This window comes from Uloborus diversus, chromosome 4 (genome assembly GCF_026930045.1).
Source record: "Uloborus diversus isolate 005 chromosome 4, Udiv.v.3.1, whole genome shotgun sequence".
In the NCBI taxonomy this organism is placed as follows: domain Eukaryota; kingdom Metazoa; phylum Arthropoda; class Arachnida; order Araneae; family Uloboridae; genus Uloborus; species Uloborus diversus.
This window is the reverse complement of record NC_072734.1, coordinates 140684354-140711431: the sequence shown is the minus strand read 5'-3', so window position 1 is coordinate 140711431 and position 27078 is coordinate 140684354. Positions and strand designations below refer to the sequence as shown.

Below are 27078 nucleotides of genomic sequence, written 5' to 3'. Positions count from 1 at the left end.
TCTTGTAACTAAATCTACTTGTAATCTTTTAACTTACCCTTGAAAATTCACCTTAACATTCAACGAATGACATTCCATTGCACATTAACACCGGTCGTTAGGTTCGATTGGAAACTTCTCAACCCTAACGGCATTCAAATGAGCGTGACGTCACTCCGAGAAAGGTGCGTTACTATACCTTTGGCCACTATCTAATCGCACGTGTGGTAATGAATTTTTTATTTTCTTAAAACTCATAACACCCTCGCCAGTGAAGGACCATCAACAAATTTCCTGACCCGGAAAAAGAAAAACAAGTGAGCAAACACAGCTCCTGACCATCTCGGACTGTTCCAAAGAAGGACACCACCTGTAGCTGTGACTCTTCGTGCATGTTCCGAGCGAATTGCTTGTAGTTGTGTGGATTTTGTAGGTCGAATATCGCGGTGAGTTTTCATTCGAAAGTGACTTTCTTTTTCTTTCCATTCCCTTTTTTTCTCCCCTCGACTTCCTGTTCTCGCGTAGCTTTCACTCAGATGGCCGCATCGGCTTCAGGCGCTTGCCGAGATTGCGGGGGAAATGAGGTGCTTATAGAATTTTCCGAGAGGGATGCTTTGGGTTTGGTGTTCTATTGTTTCTTGTATTTCCTCATTTAAATTCAAGGTGAGTCATTACTTAGCAGTCGTTGTATTTAGGGCTTTAGAATATCGCAATGATGTTGGCTTTAAACTGAATGTTATAAAATTTTAAAAAGCTTTTCGTCCTTAAGTATTAAACAGCAATAAGTGGAAATGACATTCAATTCTTAAAATTATATTAAACTGCTATTTGAAAATAACTCATATTTCTGGGCATCGGGCAAACATTTAGACTTTCTAAAATAATAAAATGAGTGAAGGTTTTTTATTTTCTAAGATATTTCTTGATATATCAAAACTTTCCAAATATTAATTTTGTACGAAAAGTTTGCATCAAAGAGAAAAAATATGGTTTTGTAACTTTTGAAATTTTCTAGAGGAAATTTTATCGAATACAGTTTTTAACACTGAGTGTGTAATGATTTTGAAGCTTAACATTTTTAATTCAAAGCACAAGTTTTTTTTCACGTGCACATTGTGCTATATTATTCTAATATTCAGAAAAATGAAAATTTTATCAATTCTATCACAATTTAAGTTTACTTTGAAATTGTACATTGATTGAAATGATCCTAATACAGAGTTTCTGAATTCTATTAACAAGTGGAACCCTTTTTCATTTCCCCTTTTTATGTGCAACCCCCCCCCCCCCCCTTTATTTTAAATAATTTGATTCGCATTTTCTGAAAATGGTTCATATGCTATAACATGTGCTAAAATATTTCGTGTAATATTTATTGTCTTTAAAAAAATCACTGCAAAACATTTCAATTTCTTAATAACGTAAAAAAAGGGTTTAAAAAGAAATTAAAGTTCAAATTTTAGTGAGATAAAAGGTTTGTTATATTACCGCAGATGTACATAATATGACTATATGGATAAAAGTTGCAGGTCAAAATTATTTTTCTTAGCCCATAAGTGAAACACTGTTTCACAAACGTCTAGTACTTACTACTCCCCCCCCCCCCCGTCGCCTCCTTCAGATAGACTCGTCTTAACTTATCGTTTGCTAATTCCACAGCAATCGTGGGCAAACAGTATACATACGCATGATATTTATTAATATGAATGCATACCTGAATTAAATAGTGGAAACATCTATTGGGCAATGCCAAACTTCCATCATTAGCTTATGAACACATTTGTATGCTAATTATTGGCATAACAATAGCATCCGTTTTCTAAAATTACATTTCGCTCTCGCATGCACGATTCTAGGAATTATTACTCTTAAACGAAGTAGAAGTTTATTTTAAATTTCAGTTCAATTGTAAGCAATTCGATCAGAATAGTAAAACGTAGATTTAAGAATTTAATTTAAAAATATTGATGAAAATATTGAGATTTTGAAACTGTTTTTACAAAGTAAAACTATTTTTTAATTCGGCATTTTAATCCTCATACAAATAATAGCAAACGATCGAGTAACCCGCGTGTTTCAACAATGAACTCGCGCCACGCATGATAATTTAATGTTTTGGTAATGTTTCACATGCAGGGAAAGGCTTTATTGTGTCAAGGCTGAACTCGATCCGCAACTTAACTGTTTTGCTGGTAAGAATGTCATTTAAGGGGAATTAAGAATCGAAAAAGTGGTTGAAAATTAACGCTATCTACTGGAGTTTAGGGTTGATCCACTGGAGTTAAGGTTAAAATTTCAACTATTAAAATATCACAACAGGCAATGGCTTCGTTCAAATGTAGAAGGAAGCCATTTTTTCCCGTCGTACCTTGACGGGCGATTTTCTAGTTATTTCACTAAGACCTAAAAGCAAAATGAAACAAACCAAAATATCTAAGTTAAACCTAAATGCAGATTATTTTGTTTGCAATACATTGATGTATAACTTTGGACATTTAAATATTTTCCATGCATGAATATTGTCATCAAAACGATTTTCCCTCGTGCTCATGGTTTTAAAATTTGTTTATAATTATATACAAAATTAAAATCCCATATATCCGAATAACTAAACTTCTTGATATTCAAACATCTAGCGTACCTTGCTTCGACATATGCTGTAAGACTTCATATAGTAATCGGATTGGATTGCGGCCGTTTTCCACGTGGGATGGGTATCTTGATATCTATTGAAAATAATCCTCAAATGTTTCAGAAATGTCTTTGATAAATGTAAAATGATAAATGTAATGATTTTTCGTTCAAAATATTTTAAGTGTGACGGCAAATGGTGAAGCTATGTTGATTGGAAAAAAAGAGCAATACATTATGTATTCATGTTGACATTCATTAATCCACGTAGGTTTAAAAAACTACAATACTTTGTACGGGAACATAAGCATGAATAAAATGAGGAACTATGTCGGAACAATTTACTATTTTGACTTTTTTAAATTTAGTTCATCAACTTTTTATGAATTAACTTATAATTAAATTTCATTTTCAAACTGAAAATACTTCTTTGCTACTTTAAAACGGCGATTTCCAGTTAGGTTTTTTTTTCTTCTATAGTAGTTTTTTCTTCGAGAGAAAATATTTATTTATAAATAGTACGTCAGTTTTAGAAACTAAAACAATGTTCTTGGTTGCATTTGTAATTACTAGGAATGTACCAAACTGAAGTTTCATAATTTTAACATGGAAGTTGCGCAGAAACACATGAAGGCCATAAGAATAATAACTAAAAATTATCACACTGGTGTTCTTAACGGAACTTTCAATGCTTGATATTTTGTAGGCTTAACATTCCTTGTTATTAGTTACAATAAAATTTAAGTTTCCAATTACAAGTAATGTTCTGTCTACCAATAAAATGTCCTTCTCTTTTAAAGATTCTATTCGTCTTAACTATTGTTAAAATTATAAATTGATTTTCTTTTATCAATTCAACGAGGGGTAGTTTGAAATATCGGTTAAAGGAGCAAAAAATATTTCAGAAAATACGACTAGCATTGAGCAAGTGTTGAGATTCGGATCGCTCTTTTCATTTTAACCCTTATAAATTATACAAAAAGCATGTCAGATCTTTATTTTAGGGAATCTTTCATTTTTTCTGATTAGTTCAAATTTACTTAAATGACAAAAGCATTTCGTCTTTTTCTAAAGCTTCCTTTCTGTTTTTAAATTTTTTTTTCACTTTGATTTTACAATTTCTATATTTTGAACACGTGTAATTTTTAGTGAGGTAACTGACATCTTGTCCTTATTTTTATCTGTCTTTGCCATTTTTCCCCCTTAAGCGACTGAGGGGATGACATTGAAATTGTGCAAGTCAAACTGTTTCTTGCTTACTTCTTCCAAATGGCCGGCCAAATTCAACAAGGGTGGAACTCTTTGAAGCACCACCATGCCCCAGAGAACCTTTTAATTCTGAAGCAACATAGATAGCTCACCGTCGAAAATGGTGGCTCATCTCAAGCAGTAGTAGAAGAAAAGTAAAGGTTTACGTAATGCCACTTTTAACTTATTGTTATGGAATACTGTAATACATGAAAAGGGTGTACCGATATGTTTACAGGTTTGATTCAGGGGTCCAAATAAGTAGTGCATAGTTAGTTTGAAAATTTTTATTCTAAAGTGTGAAACTTTAATGTGCCACTTTTATTTATATAGCCTTTATGCCAGTTATATAAATTAGTTTTGTGTCAATATTGTGGAAAGAAAAAGCATTCAATGTAATTTTAAATCAATTAAGTATTTAGTTTTGACAAGTGGCACTTCTGTCGTTGGGTGAGCGATAAGTTTTTATTGACATATGATTTTTTTTCTCGAGCTTTTGATTAGCATTTTTCCTGCATTTTTTAAGTTAAAGATTTCTAGGAGAATTTTTAATAATTATTTAATTGAGACGAAAGAACCATTAATTTGCAAGTAATATGCCAATTGCCATTAATTTGCAACACGTAAATATGATACATATATCCTTAGTATGTGCAACCAAAAGTGTTTGATAAAATTTTTGCCCATTCGTCAATTAATAGTTTGAATTTGTGTAATCTTTAAGTGGTAATATTGTATGTTAAATTCTTGGCAACTATTCAGTTTCGAAAAATGGCAACTTTTAAGAAATCGCTATCAAGTAACATATTTAAATCTTAAAAGCAATGATTTAAAAAAACACTGAAATGGTTTTTTTTCCTTTTGGATTTAAACTTCTGTTCCAGATCATGAAAAAAATACTTTTAAAAGAGTAGAAATACTTTTGTAGAAACTTGGGTTTAAAAGACTAAAATTGGGTATATTGCCGAATAACAGCACGATTCGTTTAGGGGGTAAGTTGAAGAAACTTAGACTAATGTAGTAATCCAATTAAAGTACTTGACCTGACAAACTGGTTAGTTGTAAACAATCTACTTGATACGGAGCTTACAAAATAAATTCTTGGAGATTTAACGTGCCTCAATTCTTGGTGTTCTACCAGTATTAAACGGGGAATTTATAAAAGGTTTTGCTGATCTTCTGCTCTTACATTTAATTTCTTCTATCGAGATAGCTTTTCTGTTGAGTGCATTTCATGAAAATTTATTCAGATTAACATTTTTAATTACGAGTTGTGAGTTACAAGCAATCTTCGAATGCTTCGTGAAGTAAGTTTAGCTTTAACATTTAGATACGTGTTTCTCTTCGACTATTTTAAACATGCTACTAAAGTCTTCTCGAAGTTATATATTGTAAAAGACAACAACAATAAATTATTGTACACAATTTCTTTTATTTTAATCAACGTTTCCAAATCTTTTCAAAAAAGTTCAAAATGTTCTCCCATTTAGAACTTGCAGCCCTTTTTATTAGTAAAAGATACCCAACGTACCTTCCAACTCGATTGGCTTTTCCGGAAATTTCCATATTTTCGAACATTTTTCTCAATTGTCTACATGATATAGGAAGCTCGCAATAGATTCAACTTTGAAGAACAGTAAAAACAATATTTTCCCTAAATAATGAAAAAAAACGAGATATTACTGCGCGTTTTCCAGTAGATCCTGGCAAGTGTGCCAATATTCAACTTAGTTTTAAAAACTGAGTAAGTTATTTTTTGCATTATATAAGAATGGATTTTTCTATTAGTTATCTGCATAATAACTCTATTATTTGAGGCAGTGAGAAGCAAAGGGATGCAAGTGGACATTTTCAAGTCGAGTTAAACGCGTTTAAAGATAATCTCATAGGTAGGCTTTCATTTATTTTTTCTAAGTCATGCTGTACAGCAGCACCTACCAGGGCTACTAGTACCATCTCTTTCCCCAAGACAGAGGAGAGGTTCCCCGACTATTGGTATTGGTTATTTCTAAATTTTTATTTTTTCCACTTGCATCCCTTTGCTTCTCACACCTTCATTTGGTAATTTATGTCCATGACGCTTAATATTTTCTTGCTTGTAACTTCAACTAGTTTATAATGAATAATTATCATGAAAAATAAGATACTCTTTTAAGTATTCTTATATGAAAATAATGTAAATACATTATTGCAAATAATACACCTAGTTTATAGTACGTTTCATTGGTTTTAATACTTCCGCACTTACTGAAGTTCAATTTTTTGTATAAATTTAAAACGTGAAAAATGAGTAAAATAATTGAACATTTTTTAATAGTGAAATTATAGTCATTAACATTAAACTTCCATTTTTATCATTAGAAAGCAAAAGAGCTTTGAATACCATAAGTCTCTTTTTTTTTTAGGAAATAAGGCACACTGAATTTTTAAAATGATTCATTTCTTTTTAAAAATGAGAACAGTGATCAGCTAATTGTTTGATCATAATAAAAATGTTTGAACTTTTAGTTCCATCCTGTTCCTATCCATATTTTTAATTCCAAACTACATTTAAAACAAATGAATGCTTTACAAAATAAAAATTAATATAGATTGTTAAAACTCTTAGATTGAAATACCTTTTTTTCGAAAGAAAAGTAATTTATATTGAGAGAAATTCTAACTGCGGGTAGCAAAACTGTATATGAACCATCAACCCTACTTTACCCCTTTCCTCCTTTTTTAACATGTTTCAATCTTGCTCTCGTTGCTTTTTTATTCTTTCGTACCATTGTTAAATTTTTTCCTATGAAGTATTGTTTTTACTTTCTAAAGTTATCCCAAATTCATTTAAGAAAAAAGGATAATTAGTTTCAATATTAAGTATTAAAACTGGCATAATTTAACTGTACTGTAATCATCCATTGCTTTGTTACAACTATGTAATTACTAAATGAATTTCGATTTTCAATTCACTTTTTTCCCTGGCTGTTATTGTAAAACAAATGACAAATTTCTGAAATGAGTCAGAGTGCAGGGGTTTCCGAAAGAATGAAGATGACCTTAAATGTATTTACGAGACCAGACAAAGTTCACATAATGGAAGATTACTTGTGAAATATCGGTATGAATTTGAAGCCCGCGTATTTACGAGTGAAAAGCTTAAGGTAATTGAAAGGTCTTTCCAAACCTGGTTCAAGAGAAAAAAACCAACCTAGGGCTCGGTAAGAAATATTTGCTATTCAAAAATTTGCGACTTGTTTCTGGAGAGAAAAAAAGTTTTCAAACGCATTATGAGGGGTCATAAGATTGGTATTATACTTGCATTATGTTCTGAGTAGTTTGAAATCGATTTGAAAGAACTCGACATTACGTTATTGAGTAAATGTAAAATCAACAAAGTAAATGCCCACATTTTCAAAAAGACAAATGTTTCGAGGCTACAATGAACCCCTTTTGCAATGCAAACAATAGCTGAGCTGATGAATATACATACCCGACGAAAGGTGTTTGTTTAGGGACGCAAAGATAGGAAAGACTTGGGAGCAATCCTGTGGACTCTGGTTTTAACACATTGTCAGTCTTAATCAGGGTTGCCAGACGTCCCGGATTTCAAGGGACAGTCCCGTATTTTGTAAAATTGTCCCGCGTCCCGGGGAACTTCCGTACGGGACGGCTCAAGTCCCGTATTCTTGCTAATAACAATACATATTTCACAAAACAAGACATTTTTTAAGGGGAAAAAATAAAGCAAAGCGAAAAATTGAAATAAAGAGCAATAAGAAAATCATGTGGAAGCAAAAATTATTTTCCTTTTAATTTGATTTTTGTTTTGGAAGAACCACGACTAGCTGAATGCTTCCTCTTTGGTCATAGACTAATGTTACGAATATATCTCTGATGCGTCGTCAATCGCAATGAAAACGATTTTTATACTTTGATCGGCGACATTTTACAGGGTTTAAGGTTTTGTTACGATTGAATTTTTCAGATTTATCATGAAGAGATGTTCTACGTCGGAAAGCACCCCTTAAAAATACACCATATCCAGTAATTACTCTCAACTTCAAAGATCTCCCCCCCCCCCTTTCACTGCTAGAAGCCTGTCCCGTATTTACTGTTCTTAAATCTGGCAACCCTGCTCTTAATATATCAATTGTATGTCAAGACATTTATGAGTAACTTTTATGTGCCTCCTCTCCTCAGAAGATAAATTCTGGCTGCGCTAGTGCATTTTGCCGAATGTCTTTACATGCATGAACTCGCATCCTTTCGATTTAAAAAATTGGTTCCTTGTTAAGACAACTTTTTTTGGCAAATTTGTGCACTTGTTGATTTTAAATTTACTTCTTAGCACAAATATATTTCTTATTGCCTTTCCGATGATCTTTCAAGGCCCGAAACTTTTTGCGTTAATCTTTAACAAAACGTACTTTTTCTTTGTAACATAATTCATCCAGAAAAAGTTTTGCCTTTTGAAATTTTTATTTATAAAAATTCTAAAATCTTTTAATTTCGATAACACTGATAAACAAATTTTTCTTCTGATTTTTTAACAAATTTAAGTAACCCTTCCTATGAGTGAAAATACTCATATAAAGTAAATTTGGATCTTATTTCGGAGATATAATTGCTTGAATTTATCAAAAGCTATGTTAGGCTTTTAAAATGCTTTGTTTTTGCAGAAAAATGATCGCGATAGAGAGCGGTAGGTGCCATTTGGAAGGGTTTGGTCTGAAGCTGTGTCGCAAAGTGAACTTTATCATAAATTTGAAACAAATAACTGATTTGCAAGCATTTTACAACCAGAAAAAAGGACCTTTTTAAAATGTATCTGAGGTGAATCTGTAAGCACTCTGGATCCGCACTTGTAGAAAAAAATAGATATCTTGAAATAAGTATTACTTGCATTGATCATGGCACCATTTTTCGTCATAAAAAAAAACAAGTTTGGCACAGTATAGCCTATAAGGGCTCTTGTGCCATTAAACCTAAAAGGAAAAAAAAAAGGTTTTAGTGTATAATTTGAACTGATTGTGATAGTTCATAAATACAACTTATCCATTCGGAAAAAAAACATAGTAAACATTTTATCATTTTTATGACCCATCAGTGTATCTGATAAAAAATATTAGCTTTACGTTCAAGGGAAAAAATTGGATTTTTGTTTAACAGTTTTGTTTCTGCTGTAAAAGCTGAACTTAAGTTTTTTAATTGTTGGATTTTTAAAAATGTTTTTAATCGCTTCTTTTCGGCCAACTTTTCTCTCAACACTGGACTCACAATTTCGAGATCAAATAACACTCCCTTTCAGAGAAAATTACTTTTATTGATCAATTGGTAGTAGATTTAAAGTATTGTCCACATTTCTGGGGGAATTTCTAGAATTTTGAAATTGCAAGCATTTTGATGTGTTTAAGAATTTCGGGTAATGACGGCATCACGGTTCATTTGACTAGGTAAAAGATCAAATTCAGCCGTTTCAATGAGAAATTTTTCAGACTAAGATTCTTCAAACAAATCGTAATGCATAAAACGCAATTCCTGAGTCAAAGTTGTTGAAGGTGACATAAAAAATAAGATTTCAAAGTTGATGCAAATATTACCTTAAAGGTAACACTTGAAGTTTCACGAAAAAAACCTAGATTTGTCAAGCGGATCAAAATAAAACTTTTATAACTTAAGGGCAATTCCACGGGAATGGAAGCATAAATTTTGCAAGAAACACCTTATAAAGAAAATATCTTAAGATAATTCAGCATTGGGCAGGTAAATGGCAGTATCTGCAGAAATGAGTTTTCGAGATAGTTGAAGAAACTCGTTTTGGATTCAATACTAACAATAAAGAAATGTTGGTATTACTATTTTTCGTGCTTTTTTTTCAGCGGAAACCAAACAAGCAAGCTTTAACAATAAAGCTAGCGTACAATAGATAACAAAAATGTAAAAAAAAAATTTTACTGCCCATTATCTGGCCATTGCAAAATTGTTTCATTGCACGAACTTTTTGAAGAATACGAACTATATTTCTATGTAACACAATTAGATTTGAAGGATTTCCAGAAATAATATTTAAATATTTTTTTCTCAGTGATGGACGTATCATGTAAGATACGTTTGTTACTAAGGTTATGTTCGAATATAGCAACGAATTAACCGGTTAGTTGATTTGACGTGAGCTAAGTGTCCATTTGAATGTTTTCATATACGATCGGCTAACAGGTAGCTCTATTAGAACGGACTTGGTTAGCCACCGGTTAACCAGTTGCTCTGTTCAAACATAATCTTTGGCAAAAATATTTTAAAATTTCTGGAAAGTTTTCAAAAAGTTATTGGGTTATGTAAAAGTGGACTGCATATTCTTCAAATATTTTGGGCAATGTAACAAGGAGCTAACATATTAGGAGTCTTTGTAAAATGTTTTATGAAACAAATCCAGTCTATTCTGTTTTTAGGATCACATTGGAACTGGGCCATTTTGATCCTAATAATCGGTTGGTCCAATTAAGCGAACAGGACCTGTGAAGCTTGACCGAACATGCTATACACCCAATATATAAGTGCCTTTATGATTATTGTGAGCCCCATACGTATGGTGAGCATAAAAAGAAAAATTGTTTAAAACATTTTTTCCATTAAAAAATAAAAATAGTTGTTCAACATAAAAAGTACTAATCAATCATCAAATTCCAATGAAATGTAAATTACGTATTTTACAACTAAACATTTTTTGTTTCGAAAATAATTACGTATTTTTATACCTGCTAACTGAACTGAAAAATTTGAACTTCACTGATCTCTGCTCGAACAATGCCACCATTCAATAGGAGTTCGTTAACCATATTTTTTCCTGAAAATATTTCTGAATTTATTTGAAAGTTACAAGGAACCATGATTAATTTTTATTGCACTAACTATTAAGTGCGTTGACATACTTGAAACTCGGTGCAAGCGAACGATTTTAATTTTCTTCCAATTCATGATCTTTGGTCCAATTAAGCGGATTTTCGGTCCCAGTAATATTAGGCTTATGTAATGGGATTTGTTTTGGTTCTGCAATATTTGGTCCGAATAAGCGACTGGTCAGATTAACCGGTGGTCCTAGTAAGCGGATTCTACTGTATTTCAAATAAAAGGGAATTGCCGTTTAGCAAACATTTTCAATATAAAACTACCATCGTGAGTTCGTTGATTTGAATAAAAACAGGAAAATAAACCCAAATGATGAAACAGTAAACAATTAAGTTTTGCAAGGAGTTTAAAAGAATATATGGGGTAGGATGTACATCAAGCTTTCAAAATGGTTCAATAATGATATGCTTTCTCCTCTCATCCTTTCAAACAGAAGTCACGGTTAAAATTCCGTGACTACTGCAACCTTTGTGGAAGTGGCAATTTGGGTATTCCCTCATGCAGTCCCACAAGCTTGAGGGCGGCTTAGACTGAATCGAGATTTTTTTTGTCCTGGTTGGGGGAAACCTCGAATATAATCACGACAATGACTAAGGAAAGTTAAATCTTTCATTTATTGAAAAAAATCTTCCTCGGTTACGGGACTCGTCTTTTTACAAACGTACAAGTTCTCGTACGGACAAACATGAACGTTCGAACAAAATTCAGTTTTTCTTATCTGAAAATTCACTTGCATAAAACTCAAGGCTGTGCTTTAAGTGTTTTTATGATTGCTTTTGTTTATGTATAGCATTGCCAATTAAGAGAAAAAAAAACATCCGAAGTTTTACTTTTTGTTTTTGTTTTAGCTTTTGAGCAGTTGATTTTGGAAGAGCGAAAATTATAAAAAAAATGCCAATGCCTACTTAGACTTTTAAACTAATTTCAGAAAAAAAATTCCAGAACTGGAACCGGTGCTTATTCTGTTATTTATGATAATTACATCGATAGTTAACACGATTATCGTATCGGCATATCAAATTCGAGATTAAACTTCTTTTTAATTACAAATTAAATGTTCTGAAAATTGTCATTAATGTTAATTTTGATCAGAAATTTATTTAGATTTTACTTATTTTTTCGTAACTCAATACTATTTTTGCAACTATGGACATAAAACTAAAGAAAATCTCTTAAACTATACAGTTACTCAAAATTAAGAAATAATAAATATTAAATCCCTTTTAAATGAATAAAGGTAGTTTCAAAGTTATCCAGCTACTTCTCGTAACTCTGAACCATGCGAGAAACGTAATGTAAATTTTTAGATTTTTTTTCTGGTTCTAGCAAGTTAATCTGAAAAATGTTTGAAAACATGCCCATTTTTAATTCACTCCATGAGTTTCTTGGTATTTATATTGAATATAGCATGTAAAGCGAGATATTACAATTACTTAAATTCATCATTTAAGAGTAGCCATCAAACGGCAACTTCAGAATTATTGAAATAATACAAATGGGCGCGTACAGTGTTACCAAATTGTTTTGTAAAACAGAGTAAAAAACCAATATTCTATTGCTTGGGGGGTCAGCAAAGTGCAGTGCTGAGCCTTCAGTTTCTTTCGAAGACGAAGGTACCAGAAAAGAAAGTGATGAAAAGTTAATTCGTAGCTAGTGAGGTAGGGCATCTAAAACCCCTGAAAAATAGAACTATTATCTTTAAACATTCTTGTTTTTCCCCTTAAACTTGTATCAATACTTGACCATTAATAGTCTTACTGTCATTTAAGAAAGTATAGATTTGAATAAATAGTGCCAGTGTCAGTTTCCGAAGTTTTTGCTTTTCCAAAAATCAGTAACAAGTCTCAAAGCACTGAAAATAGTTTTCTTACTAAACTGACTGGTGTATAATCACTCGTCCAAAAAATTGTTAGTTCCTAAAACTCGAGCAAAAGCAATAGTTTGACTTAGCGAGCTCTTTGAGTTTGAATTTATAGTATGTTCGTTACCCAAAAATATAATGTAATTTCCAAACGTATTACAACTGGTATCGACCGTAGTAACAGGAATAATTTTCTTTTTTTTATTTTATAAAGATACTTTTCTTTGTATTAAAAACAATTAATGTTCTAGCTAATATACCGATTTTTTTTTGACGAGTTGGCTGATTTATAGCTATAATCGAGTTTAACCATTGGAAGTTGGTTATTTGTGAAATGTTGCATACAGATTAATAAACCACCGTCTGAAAATAAACACTTGCATCAAATAATTCATGAAAATAATAAAATGATTAAAACTCTTAGGAATACTTTTTCGCGTTTTTCATGGAATGTGGGTCGTGAGAAAATGGTCTCTTTTGTCATGCTTTGTTCGTTGAAAACACGAATTTCTGCTTTTTCCACGAAATGTAAAACCAGTTCAGTTTTGAAAACATTAATTGAATTCCATCAAATTCGGGTCCATCGTAATTAAGCTAAAACTTCCTGCTTTTGAGCTAACGGAATAAAATCTGTTAAGGACTTAAACTATTTGCAGATCAATTCAGTAGGAAAATGCAAATTTCGAAACTAAAGCTGTAATTACCTTTCTCCATTGTACGTTTCGCTAGACGGATTAATTCTCTGCCTCGAAGTAAATTTAACATTTTATATGCAAATTGCTTCTATGAAAAACTCTAAACTCTGCATTTAACTATAAGGTAGAAAATTAACGCACGACGAAAGTTTTTAGAAATAATTTACTTTTTACGTTTATTTTGCCCAAAGGTACATAAATTTTTTACAACATAACGGAAGATATCACTCACTGGCAACACACATGTCAATGGAAAAAAATTAGCATCCGAGAAGTCAAAGGTTTAACTCGGTATTACTTTCAACTGATTTATTCTCAAATATTACAAAACACGTATAACATAAGTTTACAGGTTGCTTTTGTAGTCTAAACTCTAAATTAGCGGTTCCCAAACTTTTTAGACCACGAAACCCTTAGTGCTTTGCTTTCACTTCAAGGAACCTCATCATTGTTTATGACTTAAAGAAGTTTTAACGTTCTGAGATTCAAATCATTATGATGGAAAATTTCTCGAATGCTTTCTTCTACATAGAAGAAACTGTTAATCATGTGAAAATTTTCGTATTTTGAGCGATTAACGCTTCTTAGGGACGCTGTACCTATTTTGACCATTTTTGGGAACTCTCTCTCCATCTGTTTATATTTGCATGTTTTTGACCAAATTATTGTGGGCAGTGTATTCAAAACATAATACATGGTGTTAAACGAATTTTGGTTTACATGTGCATTCTTATGTGAACTGGTACAGTCAAGTGCCCATACTTAGGACAGTTTTGAACTTTTATCTTTAGTAGCGTAAGTTATGTTTCCATTCGAACAAAGTATTCTATTTTTAGGATGTACCTTAGTACTTCACCTCAAGACAAGGTGTCGATGTGTAGGTATGTCCGTTTGAAAATAAAACAAAAAAATGTTTATTATCCCAAGTTAGGGACTTCCCTCCCTAACTTGGGACACTTATTTTAATTTTTCTTTCATGTATTCATCAAGGGATAATAGTTTGGGACACCAACTATCATTTTCGATAAATTTATTTTGCGACCCAATAAAGAAAAATATCATTAGATAGAAATAATATAATCTTGTAAACTTTCAATTTCAAAATGTACACTTGCCCCTGTAAGCATTGAATGCCTCCCCAGCCTTCTTAAATCTTTTAAATGTAATATTTCTGCTTTCCTTTCTATATTTGGAAGCGTAAAAGAAATTGGTGAGCTCAAATAATTATTAACACAGCTTATTTTTTGCTTTTCATGTTCATTATTTCACTTCTTTTCGCATTCATTATCATTCGTTACGTTAAATTCATATTACGTTAAATTCACTACAAAGTAATTCGCCTTTGAGACCCATATTTATTAGAACTAATGGGGAAAAGGGGGCACATGTGAAGAAATTGTTTCTTAATTTCTCCAAGTATTATCAATTTAGAACAAAATGTCCCCATGATTGAATAGTCTTTTCTTTGTGTTCTGGAATTTTTGAGTTTAGTATGATTGCTGCATTTCAAACAGTAATACAAAGATGCACATAAAACTTGGTGTTCATATGCACCTCAATAGGAGCGGAGCTAATCAAGTTTTGTCACTATTTATTTCCCTTGGGTGTTACAGCAACAAAACGATCGCTTTTATCTTGAAAATTAATGAGAGAAACAACAAATTCGAGTACGAGGGAACCTCAACTGAAAACTCTGTCGTCCTGTGCGACTGATTATCTTTCATGATTGAGCCCTTGTGCATTATCAGAACAAGAACTGTTGCCAATAAACTTAATCTGCCCAACTTGGCTGAGATGACACAAGAATTGATAATTCCTCCAAGACAAAATTGCACCAACCTGGTTGGTAAGCACGTAAAGTTCAAATGTCGCCATCACTCCAAATTTAGGTAAGTAGTATTTAAATATCGATTGCTCTCAAATGAAAATTACAGAAGAAAATTTCATGATGTCGACTACATACTTCATTTCTCACTCCAGTCTTCCGTGCTGTCAGAGTTGGTTTTATTGGGCTCTAAAGTCAGCTCTTTGTTTTGATCCCGAAAAGGAAGTAGGCAATACCACAGCCAAAAGCTTCAAGTATTGATTTGGAAAGGAAATTTGGAATTCTTAGTGACAACGGTATAGCTCTCAACGGCTCTTGCGCCATTAAAAACAAACCAACCAACTTAGTGACAACGACAGAGTTAACATGCACTAGTCAAATTAACTCACACGGTGGATCTTCAACCGTTGTTAGTATAGATTCGCCATAAACCTGGTGCCTTACCGATAATATGGTAGGTACCAAAAATATTTGAGAAAAGTGACATTTATCGAGTCCCTATTGTTTTGGATTTTGTTTAGAATCGAGTAACAAAAACCTAAGGAAATAAAACTGATCTATTTACTACTTGGAAATTTAAGTCCTTTTATACTACTGTAAAAACATAAAATCGTCAAGACTTAAAAATGAAATGTAGCAAGTGAGGTGCAAAACTATTCAAAGTCTCATACCTCAATGGTTTTGATCACAAAAGAATTGAAAATGTCAATTGCTCTATCATTTACTCTGAAACTATTTCATTGAAACAAACAGTAGATGCTACATTAGGAAAACACACCTGAAGAATCTTTTTCTGGCTTTGATAAGTGGATTTCCCATCGGCTAAAGCTCAAATCATTAAATTTGTAAAAATATGGGTTAGAAAAGCATCCTTTTTTTGGTCTTTCAAATTTCAAACCGTAAATTTGAGTTGCCAACAACTATTGTTGTCGTTGTACAAATCTTAGAGAATTTCTTCTCTCGAACCAAATATGAATTTCTGCCTCCAAGGCCGCGCATCTTTTTACCAAAGTCAGAATACGATTCAAACGTTTTCAAAGTGTGTAAACAGGGCACTTATGCCGAAGTAAAATAAGAAATAACTACGTATAATAGCACAGATTGCAGCTTACTTCAGACACGTGTTTCGGGGCTACAAAGAATATCTTTTTCAATGCCAAATTAAGTGAGCTCATGGAGAAAGACATCAGAAAAAATCTACTTTTGTCGGATGTCTTTTCATCCATTTGCTCACCCATTTTGCATTGAAAAAAAGTCAATCGATTATTTTAAAGTGTGCCCAACTAAGTTAAGGTCATGGCGAAACTGCGATTGAAATTTTTAGGGGATAATTTCCGGGATATTTCTTTTCATTAGGGGACAGGGATCTTGCTCGTAAGAGGTCTAAGTAGTATTTGGGGTGTGCACTATTGCTCTTGAGAGGGATGGGCAGCCCTGGTATTCTAAAAAAAAATGCACTTCGAAAAGGCTTTGTTTTTACTGAAAAATGAAATTGTTTTATCGAATAAATTTTACTTGGCGAAGCTTACTAAAATTATCAAAATTGACAGCGGCAGACAATTTAATTGAAACAGTGCATACAAAATGAGACGTCATTCCAAATTCTATTCCTCAAATGTTTTGGTAATGGAACCAAGAACTATAATTTGTTATGTGCCCGGCTTTCGAACTTCAATTACACGCCATAACAACATAACGAATCTTCGATTACTGGAGGAAATTCCATTTCACCAGCTGAACGGTTTACTTGGCCACATGAAACAAACCGTGAAACTACCGGAAGTTGTTAGATTTTTCGATTGTTCGTTTTGTCTGTCGCGGTTGCTTTTGATTCTATCTCGCTCGGCGGTTTGCCATTAATGAGCTTTGCACCTCCGATCGATTTTGTCTTTTGTTGTCATTTGGGATATTTTGCAGAAAAAACCTCTATGCCGACTTCCTTTCTGGCTGCATCATCGATTCAACAAAGCTTGATCCTGCCTCATTTGGGGGAGGGGGGGGGGAGGCATCGGCGAATTGCTTTGAGAAATTAATATATTTATGTATAAGTTGGCTTGATTTTTTACTTTTTGAGCTAATTTGCAGTGAGTATATTTGAGTATATATCCTTTCCCTGGAAAATTATGACGGGAGTGCCAATAAAACGATCATGAGACATGCATCTTCATATTTTTAAGAAGCATTTGTTTGCCAGGTGGTATCACATTTAGTTTTATATCTTTTAGTATAAAAACGAAGTAAAGCAATTTTCCAAAGATAAATATCTGACTAGTAGTAGCAGCTGAGCATTTGTGTTTTTCCCTAAGAAATTTTTCAAAGAACTTTGTATGCGTAATAAATCATTTACATGGAGATACACCACATTTACAATAAACGACACACTCTTAGTTCATTACTCTTAGTTCAAATTTTACAATATACAATTTATTTATGTTTCCATGCTATTCAAGCAACAGAATTATATTAGCAAAAAATAATTGTAAATAAAATGTAAATTTGGTATGAAGTTATCTCAAATGAAACTATGGTTATGAATTTGCATTCGCACTGCCATACTCGGACAATATTACTTAATCTGAAGATTAATTGTAGGTAATGTCAGGATTCAATTATTTCCGATTTAAATAATAAAGTAATCAAATATCGGAAAATCGTTTCAGCTTTGCATCTCTTACGCGACCATATAGAAACATATATCCCATCGATTTACAATCTAAACAAATTTTTCAAATTTGACGTTCCTCTCATTTACGTCGTAAATTAATTTTATGTATTGTAAAAAAAAAAAATTGTACTCTGACGCAAGACTTATGACCTTAAAAAGGTTAATTTGAAGACTTCATCTCAGAAGATTGATTAGCTTGAAACTGCAGATCCTTTCCTGAAATCTTTTGCCCAGAAGCCACCAGCGAACAAGAAAAATAACTGCTTTGGTCGATCAACTTTCTAGTTTTCGTATGTTTCCAATTGATTTCTTCGTAGTTTGCAATTTCCATTGCCTTTTCTATTGAACTCGCTCAAGTTGTTTTGGACCCTTTATATGTTCTAAACATTGACTTTTAGGAAGTACTTTCAAACTGCAATAAAAAGCGAATTATTGCGGGTAAAATTTTTGACCACTTCCCTGCAGAACGAGTTTATTCAAATTAGTATAGCTGAATTCTATTGAAACGGGTTTGACTTGAAATCCCTACTCCCAATTCATTGCAATTCTTTTGTTAACGCATCTTAAGTTATTTAATAAAAATATTTTTTTCGTTTTAAATCAATACAAGTCTTCAAATTTTAACCGAGAAGTGTGGTGTAAAATAAAAATTCATTTAGTTTCATTGGAACACTATTGCCGTGTGCAGGTAAAGAGCAGTAACCGCAAATTTTTAATTTTTCATTTTTTTGGAATTTGTCGTACGTTAGGTTTATTGGATACTACTGGTACCCGCACGGCTTTGCCCGTAGTAGAAAGTTAAAAAGGTCTTTTGGTTCGCCTGGTATATTTACAAATGTACGGTGAATTTCCTACCCATTGGCTTGCCCATGTTACGGTTCCACATTATGATAACTTGGTAATTTACTTGTCCATCTTATAATTTTACTCGGAGAAATGTTCTTAAAACTGGAATAGAAAAAGAACAATATCGAATTTTTGAACAACTGCCGGAAAACGTATAAAATAAGTTTTAAATTTCGGCCTATGTATTTTAGTTAATCAATATAATTACACTGAGAATCGGTCAGCCGCCTTTTCTAGTGGTCAGAGAAGTCTGACTGCGACAGGGAGCCTTTTAAGCCGTGCCTTGTGTGAATGTGCTGTGAATGGTTGCTCTATAAAGGGGTCCTTATGGCATGTGTGCATTGTGGAAGTCGGACTTCTCACCAAAATACAGTATAGTTGGAAGAGTGAAGCAGCGCACTCAAATTGTCGGCTTAACTGGCACAAAACAACTGAGAAGCGTTCTCGTTAGAAGCCTTGCTGATAAAATAGAACACCCTAGGTAAAAATTAATATATTCGCCAGTAGAAAATTACCTTCCTCAATAACTCAAGAAATACATTACACATTGTGCATTTTTAAATTATTGCAAACGCATAGGAGCAATTCCACGTCAGATCAATCACCTTCTTGACCTCACCATTATCGATTTTAATGAAATTTCGCGAGAACACACACAAGATAAATAATCCTGCCAATTTTCAGAATTCTACTTCAAAAATGTTACGAAATACAGGGCTGTTAAACTTTAAAAGTGTAAAATAATCGCGGAAAGCTTAAAAACCATTGTAAAGTCAAAAAATTGAGTTTTCTATTGGTATGTAGGACATGGATATATTTTCGATTATCTATATGGTAATCAGAAATAGTGAGGTCAAAAATTTCATTTTTTTGATTTGGCGTGGAATTGCCTATAGATGTTTAGCTCTGCTGATAATTGTTTTTCCTCTCGTGACGTCTGCTCAAGAAGCTCGCGCGCCTTCGTCTTGAATTATACGAATCGTATTTCTTGAACACAGGAAAGCCTTGACACATTGACACTTGAGATTTGTCAAATTTTCAGACCGTAACAGGCGATTTTCATGTCGAAATGTTGCATCTTGTCTCCGTTTGGGCAATGGGCACACTTTTCACTCAAGCTGAAACAAAACTGTTTACAATCGAGTCATCTGTTATAACACTTTAAAACTTTTATTTCCTCCTGAATTTCAGATGGTGATTGCATTTCATACTCTTAGGTGTCGTCCACAAATGATGTCGCGCGTTGAGGGAGATCAGGAATTTAGTTACTGGCAAGGGGGAAGGAGGGGGTAACTAACTATAGGCACGTAAGGGGGCAGTAACTGTAAATTGTTCATTTTCCTGCATTTTGTCATCTGTTGTGAATTAACTTTATTGAGAAGTTTGCTTATTTGGTTTCCTTCGAAAAAGAAAGCGTGAAAAACGACCGATTCCAACATTTCCCTCTTTTTAGTAGGGATTAGAAAGAGTTTCTTCAAATATCTCGGAAACTGATTTCTGCAGATACTGCCGTTTACCTGCCCACGGCAGCATATGTGACAGATTTTTATAACAATCTGTGTACGTGATGTAGCATCGCAAGGGGGGGGGGGGGGGGGTACGGTGAGGTGCGACCCTTTGTGATAAAGGCAGGGGGGGGGGGGGTTCAGATGTAATGAAAGATAGTGACAGCCTTTATGCCCGTCAGACGAATTGAAATTCTGGGTAAGTTCTTTCAGGGTAGTTATTTTATTTAATATTACCTCCTTAAAATAGGTCTAAAACGGTGTTTTTATGCTTTGAAACAAAATTCGGTCTTTTGATTTTTAACAATGGAAATAGGTCGACCTTTCAACACGGTTTATTAAAATTTGGATTTTTTTTTCGCCCAAATTGTTAAATTTTGGGTTCGGTTTTCAACAAAGAAATTTCTTCCCCACTGAATTTTCTTGAAAAATTACTGTATTTATAAATATCTCGCGTCACAATTAAAAAAACTTTTTGGTTTATTTACTGCAAATTTTGAGTAGCAAGTTTTTCTTAATCCTCAAAACGCTTTCAGTTTTGTCAAGGTGCAGTGGGGGATTTATCACGACGGAAATGTCGCAGTTACGAGAGGCCCCGCTACCTACCATAGGGGCACTGAAGGGAGATAAAAAAAATGCGCATGATAAGTTTTACATAGTTCTGTGGTAAAGCTCCCCCCCCCCTCCACCCCAAATGTATTTCGACTGATCCTCAAACCTGTAAATCCACCACTTTCAAGGTGAATGACTTTTCTTGAAACCAAATCTTGACATCGCTACCACTTGAGAAGAAATCCTTTTGTAATAAGGGTTGTTTTCGATGTTTCTTTATAGTCTATACTCATCAAAATCTTTTGCCAAGGTTGAAAAAATTTTTTGCCTTTGAGTTCATAAATGAGGTGTCTAAAAAAAAAATTGTATTTCGAACCTCAAACAGCCGTTGTTGGGCGGCTGCATCTTTCTTAACTTCTAGTAAAGCGTTTATAAGGTTACTTTATTTTCAATATCAAATCGAGCTTTTGTACTGAAAGTTAATAACAATACTGATAACTGAATTTTCTATTGTTCACTAACTAATGAATTTTATTTTTCAGTACTGTATTTTGTCCTATGGCCAGCCTGTTGTTTCAAAATGCAATCCTAATTACCGCTGTATGTTCAACACTTTCTCAAAACCCCTTCTGGCCTTACGAAATATCTGGTAAGTTCAGTGCATTTACAAATCTTTACTTTTCCTTTATTCGTAAGTTGGATATTTTAGATAGTGCACAGAAATTCCGAATCGGGTGTGCCAGTGTACCCGGGGGTCTTAAATGCTCAAATTACTATCGAAATGGGAGGTAACAGATGTTCTCCCAGAGAAATATATGAATTGAGCCTGAAATAATTCTAAGTCATTTAAAGCAGAAACATTGTAAACCTTGAAATTTTTCTAATTTCGAAAATTAGCTTAAGAAATCGTATATTTTCACATTTTAGACACGTCATGAAGGTGAAAATTACTTTGAAGAGACTACTACTTTGAGTTATCTAAAATGCTAGCTAATAACTGAAGAGTAATTTATAAAAAGGGAACCTATCCACTTTTTAGAAAAAAATCATTTTATGACATTTTCTAAATCTTTCAGATGACATTTATCAAATCACTTATTCTCAAGAAGTCCAAACGTGGAAAATCAGATTTTATTTACGAGTCAAGTGTGGCTTTTTGATCAAAAGGTAAAAAATCCGTCCTCTGTATGTTTTATGTTGAACAAAAGGAGACAGATCCTGAAAGAATCTGTAGTACGAAGACTTTTAGATCCAAAGAAACAACTGCCCAGAATACTCGAATTTTAATCCACTAATTTTAGGTTCATGTACTTCCCCAGGAGAATACGAGAAGGTGAAATATTAGGGTTTTCGTGAAATTGGAATTCTTAATATTCAGGTTTTCGTTCGAAAGGGCACATATCCAAAATTAAGATGGCGATATCTCCTTGTTTTCTTTACACAAACATTTCTTACACTGGGTCATAATTTGCTGTGCCTTCGTGCTCAATTCTGTACCCAGAGAAGTTGATAAAACTATTTTGCTCTTACCCTAATTCGTTTTTCTCACCTCCTGAACATTTTTAGAAATTGGATATGTTCCCTTTTGATACGAGGCGTATTTTTAAAGTAAGTTCCGTTTTGATATAAAAAAAAGAATGAGTACAGATAGAGCAAAGAAATTTATTGCAAAAAAATCTACCATCCTTACGCTATTTTTTGACATTGCTCCCGTGATTTTCCAAACATTTGTCATAGCGTGGTACAGGTTTTTGTATACCTATTCATAGAAAATTGCCGCCTGTGTAGTCAGCCATGGGATAACATGTTCTCTGAGCTCATTATTGCTGTTGTGCCACAGACCACCTTGGAAAGACTTTAGATGCCGAAACAAATGAAAGATGCTGCGAGCGAGGTGAGGGCACACCAGAGGATGTTCAAAAACGCCCCAGCCAAAGCCCTGAAAGAGTCCTCATGGTTGACTAAACGGGCGGTAACTTTGTACGAATAGGTATACAAAAACCTGTACCACGCTATGACAAATGCTTGGAAAATCACGGGAGCAATGTCGAAAAATAGCGTAAGGGTGGTAGATTTTTGTGCACTAAATTAGCTCTATCTGTACTCGTTCCTTTTTTTATATAAAAACGGAACTTACTTTAAAAACACGCCTCGTAAATTAGTCCAACTATTCCGTCGCTCTTCCTTAACATAGCTAAATTTGATGGAAAATCTAATTGTTGCTATTTCAAAAAATGAGGCACACCAATAGTTTTACTTCTTAACAAGTAAGTTTATTAAAAGAAACTCAAAGTAGGGAGTATTTTTGACATGTATATATACTCATTAATTTAAAATGCACCGAAAGAGCAAGATGTCACACAGAATTACGAGGAGCTTTTCCTTCAAAACTTTTGACCGTTAATCACCCATTAATTGTGAATAATGTTCAGTATACTCTTACGTTATTCATTTGATACGAGAATGAAGATTGTTTTAAGAAGAATTAAAAAATCTCCGAAAGATGAAATGTTGCATTTGAATTTCAAATGAGAAACGGTTAGCTAGTTCTAAAATTTTAAGATCTGATTTTAGTTTATCTTGTTGTTCAAGAAAAATTGTTAGGAGTGACTCCTGAACCTCATTAATTCCTCTTTAAAGCTGGCAGATATTCAAGTTTTTGAGATTTAAATGCCGATCCCCCCCCCCAACCATCCCCGCCATTATTTTCATCAAAAGTTTGATTCGTAATACTTTTATGTTGAAAATTTTCTTGTAAACAATCTCCGGTCTTCTGCGCGAGTGCTACACTGACGACCAGCAAGATCATATCACTACTCCTTACACCAATAAATTTTTTATTTCGCGACAGTTAAATTGAAAAACTATAGAGCCCTCATTTTTCTAGCCATGAACCGCAACTAAAGATTTAGAATATAGATTGAGCACCAAGATGCAATTCTTGATTTCCAAAACTTTTAATTTATCAGAAAAGAATTTAAGTTTTATTTCTTTTTTTGCTTGCTTTCAGAATTTGAGTGAAAACCGCAAAACACATGAGGCAGTGAGAAGCAAAGGGATGCAAATGGACATTTTCAAGTTTTTGAGTAAAACACGTTTAAAGGTAACATCCTAGGTAGGCTTTCATTGAAATTTGTTTCTAAATCATGCTGTATAGCATCAACTACCAGGGCTACTAGTACCATCCCAAGTGCCATACTAGTGCCCCAAGACAGAGGAGAGCTTAACCGACCGTGTGTATTGGTTATCTCCACATTTTTCATTTTGCCACTTACATCCCTTTGTTTCTCACTGCTTCATATAATGTGACTGTCATACAGTCTGCTATTTTGGATCTGACATTTTCATCCATTCCAGATGGGAGTTCCTATCGTCAAACTTTCTTGCCTCAAAGCTATGCCTCCCCGCCGATGTTCTCAACATTTCGAAGAGCGGAGTGCAGCCATCAACCGGGCTCCTCCTGTATGTTCGTGCTCTTGTGCCTGATGGGGGGTGGAGTGTCTGCTGGATCCTGTTCCGGGAGCCTTCTTTCCACCTGTTGCGTCATGCCTTCAGCCGCCCCTGCCATAGCACCAGCCCGCAGACTGCCGGCTCTGGCCCCTGCTTTTCAAACTGTGGAAGCTAAACCGGTGGATCAATCACTGGTGAAGAATGCAACTTTAAAGAACACAACTGATCCTGCGAATTTTACTCGTAAGTTTGTTTTTAGCTGTGATTCTTTGCTTTTGACAACGAAAAAAAAATATTTTCTTCGTTTCGAAACTTTTTTTTTTCGTATCGTCGCGTTGCAGTTTTGTCTTCAGATAGCGAGAAGATGACGATGTGACCTAAGAGCGGACACCTGATAACGAAAAGGGTTGCTTCTTATCAGTCAAAATCAGTGGCGTAGAAAATTGGAGGGTCCAGACCTCGCCGAAATGAGCAAGAAAATGTAAAAATAACTTTTTTTTTCACGCGTAACTTTCCTGTTCGTATACATAAAACTCGACTTCGAGTACTTGCACATTTCATTAAACCCCCTCCAAAATAAAATCATGGCTACGCTACTGGCCAGCATGAAGCAGGGTTTTGTTTTGATCGCAGCGCTAAATTTCTTTGCAATTAGGTTATTTGTTTATTTTTTAATCAAGAAAAATGCTTTGTACTACTCAGGTTAGCGTAATTAAGCCAATAAACTAGCAGCAAATAACCGTTAAATACTTGTCGCGCTAAGAGAAGTGAACGGATCTGTCCCGTGACAATGAAAATACTGACATATCTTGGACAGATTTTTCTAATGTATTTCTAGTACAGTTACGTAGGGGAAACTAAAGATTTGACCCAAGTTTTGGTTTTTCATTTCGCATTTCTTTATAGAATAGTTAGAACGAAATAAAAAAAATCCTAAATATTTTGCATATTGTGACTTAAAATAAGAGCGAAATTCCAAGTCGAAATGGTACAAAAAATATATTCATTAAATTTGCAAAATGGGTCAGGTGTCTTTAAAGCTAGGAGACTTCACCCAACATTTAGGGATACTTACTTTTAAAGTGCAGTATGATTAAACACTGAATTTCTTAAACTGACAATTCCAAAATGGCTTGTCCCTTCACAGGTGTGACCCCCCTAAGAGCTAGGGCGCACCCCCTAAAAATCGCGAGGACCCCCAAATCAAGAGCCTCCCCAAGAAAGTGAAAAATACCCCCTTAAAACATCCTTTTCCTAAATTTCAACGTCAGTCTACGCCATAACCCCCCCCCCCTCCTTTAGGTGGGCTGCCCTGCGAAACACTGTTGTGTGATTGGTCAACCAATGACATGACTAAAATTTTCCCTAAATTTCCTTTTCATGGAAAAAATAATCTTGGGCCAAGTCTCCCTATTAGTCAAACCTTCCTAGTTTCCCCCTATTAATTCATTGCCATTTGCAGTCCCAATGGGTACAGAGGCTGGTCCCCATATTTTCATTTGGGGCCATTATTGAAGGATCCAGATCGTTACCTAATCTCTTGGGGGTGCAGAATAGTTCAAGGAATTTAATTTGAAAATACCCATGCAAAGTAGATAATGTATCTTTAGAAGGCGTAGCAATAGTGCGACACGAATGATTATTTTGTGCATCTTGAAAATCCGTCAAATGGGTTCCGGTTTTAACCCGTGACTTTGGGTATAAAAGACCAATGCCTTAGCAACGCGCCACGCGCTTTGCTATTGATTTTAAGACAATCATCTAATTATCTACCTTCTTGAAAACTTCCTCTATGCTCGTGCTTCGCTTAACATCTTGGAGTTGCCTGATGAATGTTGCCCTAGTTTTCTCTCGCCTTAATAGAAAATGCAATCGAAAGTTATCTAGGAAAATAGTTTTCTCTGGTACACACTACACTCGGGACCAAATAACGTTCAAAATATTTATATGAAATGATGTTGAAAGGCATTAATTTCAATCACAATTTTTTAATTTACGGTACTCCGGATCCGAGGCGGGCCCCCTCAAGGACGCCCCCCCCCCCCCCCCCCCCCAAGTTTCCGATTAGGCTGACATGGCCAATCGTCGGAAACATTTGCTCGAATGTGTCCAGACTCCAGATGATTCACATGCGGGAAAAAGGTTGAGTTTTAACCAACAGATGGCAGCACTAAAGCTTTGAAAATATTGCGATCGAAATTCCAGAGTTTTTAGCATACTTCCCCAGTAAGTTTTTAAAAATTGACAATTGTTTTGAAATGGTGTTTGTCTGTCTCCCCTTGATAACATTTGAGGGAATAGTTAGATTTCAACACTTTTCAATCGAAAGATCGCGGGGAGGACGCCCCATATTTCATTTTTCGACTTTGGAACAGTTTTTCATTCAATTTTGAAAAGTTCCAAAAAAAACTTTAATTTTTACCTGAAATAGCTGCAGGCGATTTTATTTTTGGATGAAAACAATTTCAGGTGTACTTTAAAACGATTGCTTATTTTACTCTAATTTTTGAAGTTCAATTTCCAATATTTTATTGAAGGAAATAAAGGACAAAAACTCAAGGACATCAGGAAGCCGATTTTAAAAATTGGTGGTCAGATTAATTTTCAAGTCCTGTCGAGTAAAAGTTACAGAAAAGGGGCTTCCAAGGAGCAAAAATTTCTTGTATTTCTTGAGCTGTAAACAACTTTTACGAGTTTATGTTCACAAATCTTGAACCTGGTGTTGCAAGGGCAAAACCATTCATTGATTGCTTAGAAGAAAGGTTTTGCCTATTAAAAAATATAGAAACGTCATAGCTTTTATCACAGACCCAGCAAACAATCTCGCTCATCACGACAAAATTCCAATAAATGAAAAAGAAAATAATGAATTTAAAAAAATGCATCAAAGTGAACCAGTTGCTCATACATTGTTAAGAAATTTAAGATTG

The 27078-nt window shown here is 34.0% G+C and overlaps 1 protein-coding gene across 1 annotated transcript in view; it reads left to right on the top strand.

Moving 5' to 3' along the window:
• Positions 1–516: 516 nt before the first annotated feature.
• LOC129221126 (trypsin-1-like) overlaps positions 517–27078 on the top strand; it is a 37243-nt gene continuing 10681 nt past the window's right edge. Inside the window, exons 1-3 of the mRNA XM_054855571.1 lie at positions 517–642; positions 21241–21347; positions 24056–24391. Of these exons, the coding sequence (XP_054711546.1) occupies positions 21257–21347; positions 24056–24391 (427 nt within the window). The 5' untranslated portion in view covers positions 517–642; positions 21241–21256. The remainder of the gene's footprint in view (positions 643–21240; positions 21348–24055; positions 24392–27078) is intronic.